The sequence below is a fragment of the Coregonus lavaretus genome (genome assembly GCF_964263955.1).
Source record: "Coregonus lavaretus genome assembly, chromosome: 8".
NCBI lineage: Eukaryota > Metazoa > Chordata > Actinopteri > Salmoniformes > Salmonidae > Coregonus > Coregonus lavaretus.
In genome coordinates this window covers 53,754,284-53,767,002 of record NC_139995.1, presented here as the reverse complement: position 1 = coordinate 53,767,002, position 12,719 = coordinate 53,754,284, and the positions used below count along the sequence as shown (strand labels likewise).

Below are 12,719 nucleotides of genomic sequence, written 5' to 3'. Positions count from 1 at the left end.
TTATTAAAGACCCTAACCCAGTCATTAAAGACCCTAACGCAGTCATGAAAGACCTAACCCAGTCATTAAAGACCTAACCCAGTTATTAAAGACCGTAACCCAGTCATTAAAGACCCTAACCCAGTCATTAAAGACCCTAACCCAGTCATTAAAGACCCTAACCCAGTCATTAAAGACCCTAACCCAGTCATTAAAGACCCTAACCCAGTTATTAAAGACCCTAACCCAGTCATTAAATACCCTAACCCAGTCATTAAAGACCCTAACGCAGTCATGAAAGACCTAACCCAGTTATTAAAGACCCTAACCCAGTCATTAAAGACCCTAACCCAGTCATTAAAGACCGTAACCCAGTCATTAAAGTCCCTAACCCAGTTATTAAAGACCCTAACCCAGTTATTAAAGACCCTAACCCAGTCATTAAAGACCCTAACCCAGTTATTAAAGACCCTAACCCAGTCATTAAAGACCCTAACCCAGTCATTAAAGACCCTAACCCAGTTATTAAAGACCCTAACCCAGTCATTAAAGACCCTAACCCAGTTATTAAAGACCCTAACCCAGTCATTAAAGACCCTAACCCAGTCATTAAAGACCTAACCCAGTTATTAAAGACCCTAACCCAGTCATTAAAGACCCTAACCCAGTTATTAAAGACCCTAACCCAGTCATTAAAGACCCTAACCCAGTTATTAAAGACCCTAACCCAGTCATTAAAGACCTAACCCAGTTATTAAAGACCCTAACCCAGTCATTAAAGACCCTAACCCAGTTATTAAAGACCCTAACCCAGTCATTAAAGACCCTAACCCAGTTATTAAAGACCCTAACCCAGTTATTAAAGACCTCATGCAATGTTCCCTCTAAGCTGCGCACGTGCGCGCAGTAGCCCGAGACTGTCGCGCAGCTCACTCAACTTTCTAGTTTTCCCTGTGTGTTAACACTGTCAATGTTTCCCTTTACTGTGGCAATTGTGATCGAATCAACGCAATATTAGCCACTTTCAATGCAACATACCGAAACAAAACAAACTATGCAAGAGATTTTGTTGTAGGCAGAACGCATCGGAGTAGTATTCTATTGTTCATGACTCAGCCCATACTCTACACAGACCGCTGTGGCATAACCAATCAGAGCTGCAGTAGGCCTATATGCAAATCGACTATTGCCATATATGGATCTGTGTAATTTACATTGAACTGGACTGTGTTTACAGCTGTGGTCGTGAGTAGATGCTCAAGAGCTGCATGTAGCCACGTGTGCACATGTTGTTCATATCCTTCGCTAGTTAGTGAGTTATTAGCCCAGTTATAGATCATTTGTAGTCAGCAATAGGGGAGTGATTGCTTCCTACAAGAGCACAAAACATTTCTATACATCTTTAAAAGGCGAGTCAGGTAAAGAGCTTTTTTTTTGTCTTAAAGGGGCAGTGTTGTATTTTGAAACCAGCTTGAATAAGCTAAGTAGCCAATAGGCAGAGGGTAGCATAATTTGTCTGATTCTCTGTAATAATGGTATGAGAATAACAATGCATTTTATTTTGTCAAGTGGTTTCTTGCATCAAACAACACAACAACATTTTCAGTCACCTCCTTGTCTGAAGGACAAGTGGATAAACAGGTTAATGTCAAGCCCTGCATGTTTTTTTTTCAAAAGTCTATTGGAATCTAGGCCTACATTGAACACCACACATTGGCTGCTACTGTAGGCTGAATGATAGAACAGCTATTTCGATGTTAAAATGTTATGGGATGCATTTTCTCCATTGTGTTTGATGGTAGGCCACTCTGGTAGGCCTACATTATGATCAAATAGCCACAGTAGCCTACTTGGCCACTGTTAAAACTGTAACTTAAAGTGGGTACAGCCTCAGTGTTCACAGTAAACGCGTGCTGGAAGTTCACAGAAGTTGCACAGCAGACTTGAAATTTGTTCAGTTAACATTGACAATGTCCACCTCCTCTCCCGCTCCCTACAGGCTCCACAGCTGGGGACCCTGATGGGAGTGTACCTCCCCTGTATCCAGAACATCTTCGGGGTGATCCTGTTCCTGCGGATGACCTGGATGGTCGGCATCGGAGGAGTCATTGGCTCTTTTATCATCGTCTTCATGTGCTGTTCTACTGTAAGTACCTGGATTAAAATCTGGGACACCTGCATGTAATGAGACTGTGTTAGCCTTTTGAGCTAAAGTCTAGGCAGTCGAAGCTCCTTTGCCAATGTCTTCATGTGCTGTTCCACTGTAACCGTCTGTATTACTGTAAGTGTCTGACGGAAAATGTAATTGCTATGATTGTGATATGTTGTCTCACCTAGCTATGTTAAGATGAATGCACTAATGTAAGTCGCTCTGGATGAGAGCGTCTGCTAAATGACAAAAATGTCAAATCTAATGTAATTCTGGGGATCAACTGCATTCCAGATTGTGTTAGCCGACTGATCTTGAAAGCCTACGCTACCATGTCAATTTCTTCTTAAGTACACTTGGCCAAAAGTATGTGGACACCGGCTCATCGAACATCTCATTCCAAAATCATGGGCATTAATATGGAGTTGGTCCCCCCTTTGCTGCTATAACAGCCTCCACTCTTCTGGGAAGGCTTTCCACTAGATTTTGGAACATTGCTGTGGGGACATTGCTGTTGGGCGATTAGGCCTGGCTCACAGTTGGCGTTCCAATTCATACCAAAGACACCAATAAGAAGAAGAGACTTGCTTGGGCCAAGAAACACGAGCAATGGACATTTTGACCGGTGGAAATTTGTCCTTTGGTCTGGAGTCCAAATTTTAGATTTTTGGTTCCAACCGCCGTATCTTTGTGAAATACGGTGTTGGTGAACGGATGATCTCCGCATGTGTATTTCCCACCGTAAAGCATGGAGGAGGAGGTGTTATGGTGTGGGGGTGCTTTGCTGGTGACACTGTCTGTGATTTATTTAGAATTCAAGGCACACTTAACCAGCATGGCTACCACAGCAGTGGGACTATCATTTGTTTTTCAACAGCACAATGACCCATCACACCTCCAGGCTGTGTAAGGGCTATTTTACCAAGAAGGAGAGTGATGGAGTGCTGCACTCAACCAAATTGAGATTGTTTGGGATGAGTCGGACCGCAGAGTGAAGGAAAAGTAGCCAACAAGTGCTCCGCATATGTGGGAACTCCTTCAAGACTGTTGGAAAAGCATTCCAGGTGAAGCTGGTTGAGAGAATGCCAAGAGTGTGCAAAGCTGTCATCAAGGCAAAGGGTGGCTATTTGAAGAATCTCAAATCTCAAATATATTTTTATTTGTATAACACTTTTTTGGTTACTACACGATTCCATATGTGTTATTTCATAGTTTTGATGTCTTCACTAGTATTCTACAATGTAGAAAATAGTTTTAAAAAATATAAACCCTTGAATGAGCAGGTGTGTCCAAACTTTTGACTGGTACTGTATATATATTTCAAAAATCTTGCATTTCTTAATTTATTTCCACAATTAACTAATAATATGCGTAATAATATTTGCAGTTCATACGAAGGATTGTTACCTATAACCAGGATTGGCATTACAAAAAGTTAATTTTTGGCAAGCAATTATTGTGATTCATCCTGTATTGTCCCTAACATCATTACCCCATAGCAACAGATGTGGGATACATACACACACACTGCCCACCCTTCCCCCACAAACAACCACAAGCTCAGATGTTCAACAGTTGTTCCATCCCCGAGCCCAACTCAAGAGAAGACTTGATGTGCAAATGCATATCACTACTGACAATGTTTGTCTATGGAGATTGCATGGCTGTGTCCACATACTGTATTTTGTGTACAGTGGCTTGCGAAAGTATTCACCCCCCTTGGCATTTTTCCGATTTTGTTAACTTACAACCTGGAATTAAAATTGATTTTTTAGGGGTTTGTGTCATTTGATTTACACAACATGCCTATCACTTTGAAGATGCAAAATATTTTTTCTTGTGAAACAAACAAGAAATAAGACAAAAACAGAAAACTTGAGCGTGCATAACTATTCACCCCCCCCCCCTTAAAGCAATCTTTAATTCATACCACAGATTCTCAATTGGATTGAGGGCTGGGCTTTGACTAGGCCATTCCAAGACATTTAAATGTTTCCCCTTAAACCACTCGAGTGTTGCTTTAGCAGTATGCTTAGGGTCATTGTCCTGCTGGAAGGTGAACCTCCGTCCCAGTCTCAAATCTCTGGAAGACTGAAACAGGTTTCCCTCAAGAATTTTCCTGTGTTTAGCGCCATCCATCATTCCTTCAATTCTGACCAGTTTCCCAGTCCCTGCCGATGAAAAACATCCCCACAGCATGATGCTGCCACCACCATGCTTCACTGTGAAGATGGTGTTCTCGGGGTGATGAGAGGTGTTGGGTTTGCGCCAGACATAGCGTTTTCCTTGATGGCCGAAAAGCTCAATTTTAGTCTCATCTGACCAGAGTACCTTCTTCCATATGTTTGGGGAGTCTCCCACATGCCTTTTGGCAAACACCAAACGTGTTTGCTTATTTTTTTCTTTAAGTAATGGCTTTGTTCTGGCCACTCTTCCGTAAAGCCCAGCTCTGTGGAGTGCACGGCTTAAAGTGGTCCTATGGACAGATACTCCAATCTCCGCTGTGGAGCTTTGCAGCTCCTTCAGGGTTATCTTTGGTCTCTTTGTTGCCTCTCTGATTAATGCCCTCCTTGCCTGGTCCATGAGTTTTGGTGGGCGGCCCTCTCTTGGAAGGTTTGTTGTGGTGCCATTTCTTTCCATTTTTTAATAATGGATTTAATGGTGCTCCGTGGGATGTTCAAAGTTTCTGATATGTTTTTATAACCCAACACTGATCTGTACTTCTCCACAACTTTGTCCCTGACCTGTTTGGAGAGCTCCTTGGTCTTCATGGTGCCCCTTGCTTGGTGGTGCCCCTTGCTTAGTGGTGTTGCAGACTCTGGGGCCTTTCAGAACAGGTGTATATATACACTGAGATCATGTGACAGATCATGTGACACTTAGATTGCACGCAGGTGGATTTTATTTAACTAATTACGTGACTTCTGAAGGTAATTGGTTGCACCAGATCTTATTTAGGGGCTTCATAGCAAAGGGGCTGAATACATATGCACGCACCACTTTTCCGTTATTTATTTTTTAGAATACATCTCCATGTTTTCTCCCCAGTGTTCTCAATGCCTGCCTCTCATTCTGTTCTGGCAAAGAGAGAAGGTGCACTTACATATTCCAGTAGACCCCATACTGTTGCAAACATGTCAGCGCCAGTGTTCTCTGTGGGTTTGACTTCAGTTTTGATCCCATAGGAATACGATTTCAAATTGTATTGATGGCTTGTTTTAAAGCAACCGAATATTATGCAGTTTGGCATTTATTGAGATGACTCATGTATTATGTCCACAACCGAGTATAAGTAATGCTAATAATATTAGTGAGTGTTCATCTGTCCATGTCCTGTGTGTATCTAGTATATCTGTGCATGTGTGTGTGGTCTCAGATGTCATAGTGTGTTTGCATTTGGGGTTGTGTGTTTGTTACTGTTAGTGGGGTTGTGTGCATATGTCCTTGCTCGTTTGTGATTGGGCATGCATGTATGTTTGCACGCCTATGTGTGTTCACTTAGCCTAGATTTTTCTCTGGGAGAGATATTTATAGATCAACCCCCTCAAATCCTTACCATGGCTAACATGCTTTCACACACACACACACACACACACACACACACACACACGCACACACAAACATGCACACACACGCACAAAGAAATGCACTCTCTAAAAAAAGTATGGGTTGAAAACAACCCAACGTGAGTTATAGAAGCAGGATACATTCACAACATAAGGCCAGTGTGTCTTTTCCTAGGGAGACTGGTGATCATTATACTTTAGTTTCAGAAAATTATTTTTTTGAGTACTGTAATGGTATCAGAGGAGGCTGGTGGGAGGAGCTATAGGAGGACAGGCTCATTGTAATGGCTGGAATGGAATCAATGGAACGGCATTAAAACCACGTTTGACTCCGTTCCATTTATCCCATTCCAGCCATTAAAATGAGCCTGTCCTCCTATTGCTACTCCCACCAGCCTCCACTGAATTGTATTTGATATCGATTGCACTCTTTATTAATGTTTATTCCTTGCTATCTTAAATGAGCCATTTTATTTCATGTCATACAGTATTACATTTGAATGATAAATATGGTTATTGATTAATAATGTTAAAACTGGGATGGTACAAGGACCCGAATGCTCTGAGATCAAAGCATGTTTAAAAATATCTGTTTAAAAGAGAACCCTGCACACACACACTGAATGATTCCCCCTCAAACAGACATACAGTTGAAGTCGGAAGTTTACATACACCTTAGCCAAATACATTTAAACTCAGTTTTTCACAATTCCTGACATTTAATCCTAGTAAAAATTCCCTGTCTTAGGTCAGTTAGGATCACCACTTTATTTTAAGAATGTGAATAGTCAGAATAATAGTTTTATTTCAGCTTTTTTTTCTTTCATCACATTCCCAGTGGGTCAGAAGTTTACATACACTCAATTAGTATTTGGTAGCATTGCCTTTAAATTGTTTAACTTGGGTCAAATGTTTCGGGTAGCCTTCCACAAGCTTCCCACAATAAGTTGGGTGAATTTTGGACCATTCCTCCTGACAAAGCTGGTGTAACTGAGTCAGGATTGTAGGCCTCCTTGCTCGCACACGCTTTTTCAGTTCTGCCCACAAATGTTCTATAGGATTGAGGTCAGGGCATTGTGATGGCCACTCCAATACCTTGACTTTGTTGTCCTTAAGCCATTTTGCCACAACTTTGAAAGTATGCTTAGGGTCATTGTCCATTTGGAAGACCCATTTGCGACCAAGCTTTAACTTCCTGACTGATGTCTTGAGATGTTGCTTCTATATATCCACATAATTTTCCTTCCTCATGATGCCATCTATTTTGTGAAGTGCACCGGTCCCTCCTGCAGCAAAGCACCCCCACAGCATGAAGCTGCCACCCCCGTGCTTCACGGTTGGGATGGTGTTCTTTGGCTTGCAAGCAACCCCCTTTTTCCTCCAAACATAACGATGGTCATTATTTTACATTTTAGTCATTTAGCAGACGCTCTTATCCAGAGCGACTTACAGTTAGTGAGTGCATACATTTTTTTTTCTTCATACATATTATGGCCAAACAGTTATATTTCTGTTTCATCAGACCAGAGGACATTTCTACAAAAAGTATGATCTTTGTCCCCATGTGCAGTTGCAAACCGTAGTCTGGCTTTTTTATGGTGGTTTTGGAGCAGTGGCTTCTTCCTTGCTGAGTGGCCTTTGAGGTTATGTCGATATAAGACTTGTTTTACTGTGGATATACAGTGGGGGAAAAAAGTATTTAGTCAGCCACCAATTGTGCAAGTTCTCCCACTTAAAAAGATGAGAGAGGCCTGTAATTTCATCATAGGTACACGTCAACTATGACAGACAAAATGAGATTTTTTTTCTCCAGAAAATCACATTGTAGGATTTTTAATGAATTTATTTGCAAATTATGGTGGAAAATAAGTATTTGGTCAATAACAAAAGTTTCTCAATACTTTGTTATATACCCTTTGTTGGCAATGACACAGGTCAAACGTTTTCTGTAAGTCTTCACAAGGTTTTCACACACTGTTGCTGTTATTTTGGCCCATTCCTCCATGCAGATCTCCTCTAGAGCAGTGATGTTTTGGGGCTGTCGCTGGGCAACACGGACTTTCAACTCCCTCCAAAGATTTTCTATGGGGTTGAGATCTGTAGACTGGCTAGGCCACTCCAGGACCTTGAAATACTTCTTACGAAGCCACTCCTTCGTTGACCGGGCGATGTGATTGGGATCATTGTCATGCTGAAAGACACAGCCACGTTTCATCTTCAATGCCCTTGCTGATGGAAGGAGGTTTTCACTCAAAATCTCACGATACATGCCCCATTCATTCTTTCCTTTACACGGATCAGTCGTCCTGGTCCCATTGCAGAAAAACAGCCCCAAAGCATGATGTTTCCACCCCCATGCTTCACAGTAGGTATGGTGTTCTTTCTTTGGATGCAACTCAGCATTCTTTGTCCTCCAAACACAACGAGTTGAGTTTTTACCAAAAAGTTTTATTTTGGTTTCATCTGACCATATGACATTCTCCCAATCCTCTTCTGGATCATCCAAATGCACTCTAGCAAATTTCAGACGGGCCTGGACATGTACTGGCTTAAGCAGGGGGACAAGTCTTGCGCTGCAGGATTTGAGTCCCTGGCGGCGTAGTGTGTTACTGATGGTAGGCGTTGTTACTTTGGTCCCAGCTCTCTGCAGGTCATTCACTAGGTCCCCCCGTGTGGTTCTGGGATTTTTGCTCACCGTTCTTGTGATCATTTTGACCCCACGGGTTGAGATCTTGCGTGGAGCCCCAGATCGAGGGAGATTATCAGTGGTCTTGTATGTCTTCCATTTCCTAATAATTGCTCCCACAGTTGATTTATTCAAACCAAGTTGCTTACCTATTGCAGATTCAGTCTTCCCAGCCTGGTGAAGGTCTACAATTTTGATTCTGGTGTCCTTTGACCGCTCTTTGGTCTTGGCCATAGTGGAGTTTGGAGTGTGACTGTTTGAGGTTGTGGACAGGTGTCTTTTATACTGATAACAAGTTCAAACAGGTGCCATTAATACAGGTAACGAGTGGAGGACAGAGGAGCCTCTTAAAGAAGAAGTTACAGGTCTGTGAGAGCCAGAAATCTTGCTTGTTTGTAGGTGACCAAATACTTATTTTCCACCATAATTTGCAAATAAATTCATTAAAAATCCTACAATGTGATTTTCTGGAGAACAAAATTCTCAATTTGTCTGTCATAGTTGACGTGTACCTATGATGAAAATTACAGGCCTCTCTCATCTTTTTAAGTGGGAGAACTTGCACAATTGGTTGCTGACTAAAAACTTTTTTTCCCCACTGTAGATACTTTTGTACCTGTTTCCTCCAGCATCTTCACAAGGTCCTTTGCTGTTGTTCTGGGATTGTTTTGCACTTTTCGCACCAAAGTACGTTCATCTCTAGGAGACAGAACGCGTCTCCTTCCTGAGCGGTATGACGGCTGTGTGGTCCCATGGTGTTTATACTTGCGTACTATTGTTTGTACAGATGAACGTGGTACCTTCAGGCATTTGGAAATTGCTCCCAAGGATGAACCAGACTTGTGGAGGTCTACAAAAAATTTTCTGAGGTCTTGGCTGATTTCTTTTGATTTTCCCATGATGTCAAGCAAAGAGGCACTGAGGGTAGGCCTTGAAATACATTCACAGGTACACCTCCAATTGACTCCAATGATGTCAATTAGCCTATCAGAAGCTTCTAAAGCCATGACATCATTTTCTGGAATTTTCCAAGCTGTTTAAAGGCACAGTCAACTTAGTGTATGTAATCTTCTGACCCACTGGAATTGTGATACAGTGAATTATAAGTGAAATAATCTGTCTGTAAAAAATTGCTGGAAAAAGTACTTGTGTCATGCACAAGGTAGATGTCCTAACCGACTTGCCAAAACTATAGTTTGTTAACAAGACATTTGTGGAGTGGTTGAAAAACAAGTTTTAATGACTCCAACCTAAGTGTATGTAAACTTCCGACTTCAACTGTACTTCTGTCATGTCAGTAAAACATTTTGAATAGATTTTTTTTGTGTGTAGCACAGAGATGAAAAAGAGAGAAAGGTAGAGCAAGATGACAGAGAGATAGAGAAAGCAAGGAAGAGTTCAACTGTACCTATACTGACACACACACAAATATGCAATGCAGCCTCTCTCTCTCTCTCTCTCTCTCTCTCTCTCTCTCTCTCTCTCTCTCTCTCTCTCTCTCTCTCTCTCTCTCTCTCTCTCTCTCTCTCTCTCTCTCTCTCTCTCTCTCACTCACACACACACACACACACACACACACACACCCTATAAAGATTTGGCATGTGTCCTCAGATCCTCAAAAAGTTATACCGCTGCTGCATTTAGTGCATCCTGACTGATTGCATCACCGCTTGGTATAGCAACTGTTGGCATCCGACCACAAGGCGCTACAGAGGGTAGTGCGTACGGCCCAGTACATCACTGGGGCCGAGCTCCCTGCTATCCAGGACCTCTATACCAGGCGATGTCAGAGGAAGGCCCTAAAAATGGTCAAAGACTCCATCCACCCAAGTCATAGACTGTTCTCTCTGCTACCGCATGGCAAGCGGTACCGATACACCAAGTCTTGAACCAAGAGGACCGTGAACACCTTCTACCCCCAAGCCATAATACTGCTAAATAGTTAGTTAAATAGTTAACCAAATAGCTACCCGGACTATCTGCATTGACCCTTTTTCACAAACTCTTTTGACTCATCACATACGCTGCTGCTACTGTTTATTGTCTATCCTTCTGCCTAGTCACTTTATCCCTACCTATATGTACATATCAACCTCAATTACCTCGTACCACTGCACATCGACTCGGTACTGGTACCCTGTGTATATAGCCAAGTTATCGTTACTCATTATGCATTTATTCCTCCTGTTATTATTTTTATATTTTTCTCTCTGCATTGTTGGGAAGGCCCCTTAAGTAAGCATTTCACTGTTAGTCTACCCCTGTTGTTTACCAAGCATATGAGCCCTGGGCGCTGGGGCTTTCGTGTCATCAGTCTGGGAGCAGCCCCCTCCTCTCTCCCCCTGAACCCCTTACATAACCCAGCCAGGCTCTGAGCCTAACGTTACCACACAGCAGATAACCCAGCCAGGCTCTGAGCCTAACGTTACCACACAGCAGATAACCCAGCCAGGCTCTGAGCCTAACGTTACCACACAGCAGATAACCCAGCCAGGCTCTGAGCCTAACGTTACCACACAGCAGATAACCCAGCCAGGCTCTGAGCCTAACGTTACCACACAGCAGATAACCCAGCCAGGCTCTGAGCCTAACGTTACCACACAGCAGATAACCCAGCCAGGCTCTGAGCCTAACGTTACCACACAGCAGATAACCCAGCCAGGCTCTGAGCCTAACGTTACCACACAGCAGATAACCCAGCCAGGCTCTGAGCCTAACGTTACCACACAGCAGATAACCCAGCCAGGCTCTGAGCCTAACGTTACCACACAGCAGATAACCCAGCCAGGCTCTGAGACCAGGGGAGTGAATGCAACACTACAGCAGCCAGGAGAGATATGCATTTGTGTGTGTGTGCGTGCGTGTGTGTGTGTGTGTGTGTGTGTGTGTGTGTGTGTGTGTGTGTGTGTGTGTGTGTGTGTGTGTGTGTGTGTGTGCGTGCGTGCGTGCGTGCGTGTGTTGGTAGTAGGAGCATCCCATCTGAGTGTCCTCCCGTTCCCTAAGCCAGAGCATTCCCTCTACTGCCTTTGTTCTGTAAACCAAAACAACTATACAGTCTTGGTCAAAAGTTTTGAGAATGACACAAGTATTGGTCTTCACAAAGTTCGCTGCTTCAGTGTTATGAGATATTTTTGTCAGATGTTACTATGTAATACTGAAGTATAATTACAAGCATTCCATAAGTGTCAAAGGCTTTTATTGACAATTACATTAAGTTTATTCAAAGAGACAATATTTGCAGTGTTGACCCTTCTTTTTCAAGACCTCTGCAATCCGGCCTGGCATGCTGTCAATTAACTTCTGGGCCACATCCTGACTGATGGCAACACATTCTTGCATAATCAATGCTTGGAGTTTGTCCGAATTTGTGGGTTTTTGTTTGTCCACCCGCCTCTTCAGGATCGACCACAAGTTCTCAATGGGATTAAGGTCTGGGGAGTTTCCTGGCCATTGACCCAAAATGTCGATGTTTTGTTCCCCGAGCCACTTAGTTATCACTTTTGCCTTATGGCAAGGTGCTCCATCATGCTGGAAAAGGCATTGGTCGTCACCAAACTGTTCTTGGATGGTTGGGAGAAGTTGCTCTCGGAGGATGTGTTGGGACCATTCTTTATTCATGGCTGTGTTCTTAGGCAAAATTGTGAGTGAGCCCACTCCCTTGGCTGAGAAGCAACCCCACACATGAATGGTCTCAGGATGCTTTACTGTTGGCATGACACAGGATTGATGGTAGTGCTCACCTTGTCTTCTCCGGACAAGGTGTTTTCCGGATGCCCCAAACAATCGGAAAGGGGATTCATCAGAGAAAATGACTTTACCCCAGTCCTCAGCAGTCCAATCCTTGTACCTTTTGCAGAATATCAGTCTGTCCCTGATGTTTTTCCTGGAGTGAAGTGGCTTCTTTGCTGCCCTTCTTGACACCAGGCCATCCTCCAAAAGTCTTCGCCTCACTGTGCGTGCAGATGCACTCACACCTGCCTGCTGCCATTCCTGAGCAAGCTCTGCACTGGTGGTGCCCCGATCCCGCAGCTGAATCAACTTTAGGAGACAGTCCTGGCGCTTGCTGATCTTTCTTGGGAGCCCTGACGCCTTCTTCACAACAATTGAATCTCTCTCCTTGAAGTTCTTGATGATCCGATAAATGGTTGATTTAGGTGCAATCTTACTAGCAGCAATATCCTTGCCTGTGAAGCCCTTTTTGTGCAAAGCAATGATGACGGCACGTGTTTCCTTGCAGGTAACCATGGTTAACAGAGGAAGAACAATGATTTCAAGCACCACCCTCCTTTTAAAGCTTCCAGTCTGTTATTCTAACTCAATCAGCATGACAGAGTGATCT

At 43.2% G+C, this 12,719-nt stretch overlaps 1 protein-coding gene across 1 annotated transcript in view; it reads left to right on the top strand.

Annotated features, from left to right (window-relative positions):
• LOC311134091 (solute carrier family 12 member 5-like) overlaps positions 1-12,719 on the top strand; it is a gene marked incomplete at both ends in the record, with an annotated part of 287,008 nt that overhangs the window by 234,560 nt on the left and 39,729 nt on the right. Inside the window, one exon of the mRNA XM_084167681.1 lies at positions 1,979-2,125. Within this exon, the coding sequence (XP_084023807.1) occupies positions 1,979-2,125 (147 nt within the window). The remainder of the gene's footprint in view (positions 1-1,978; positions 2,126-12,719) is intronic.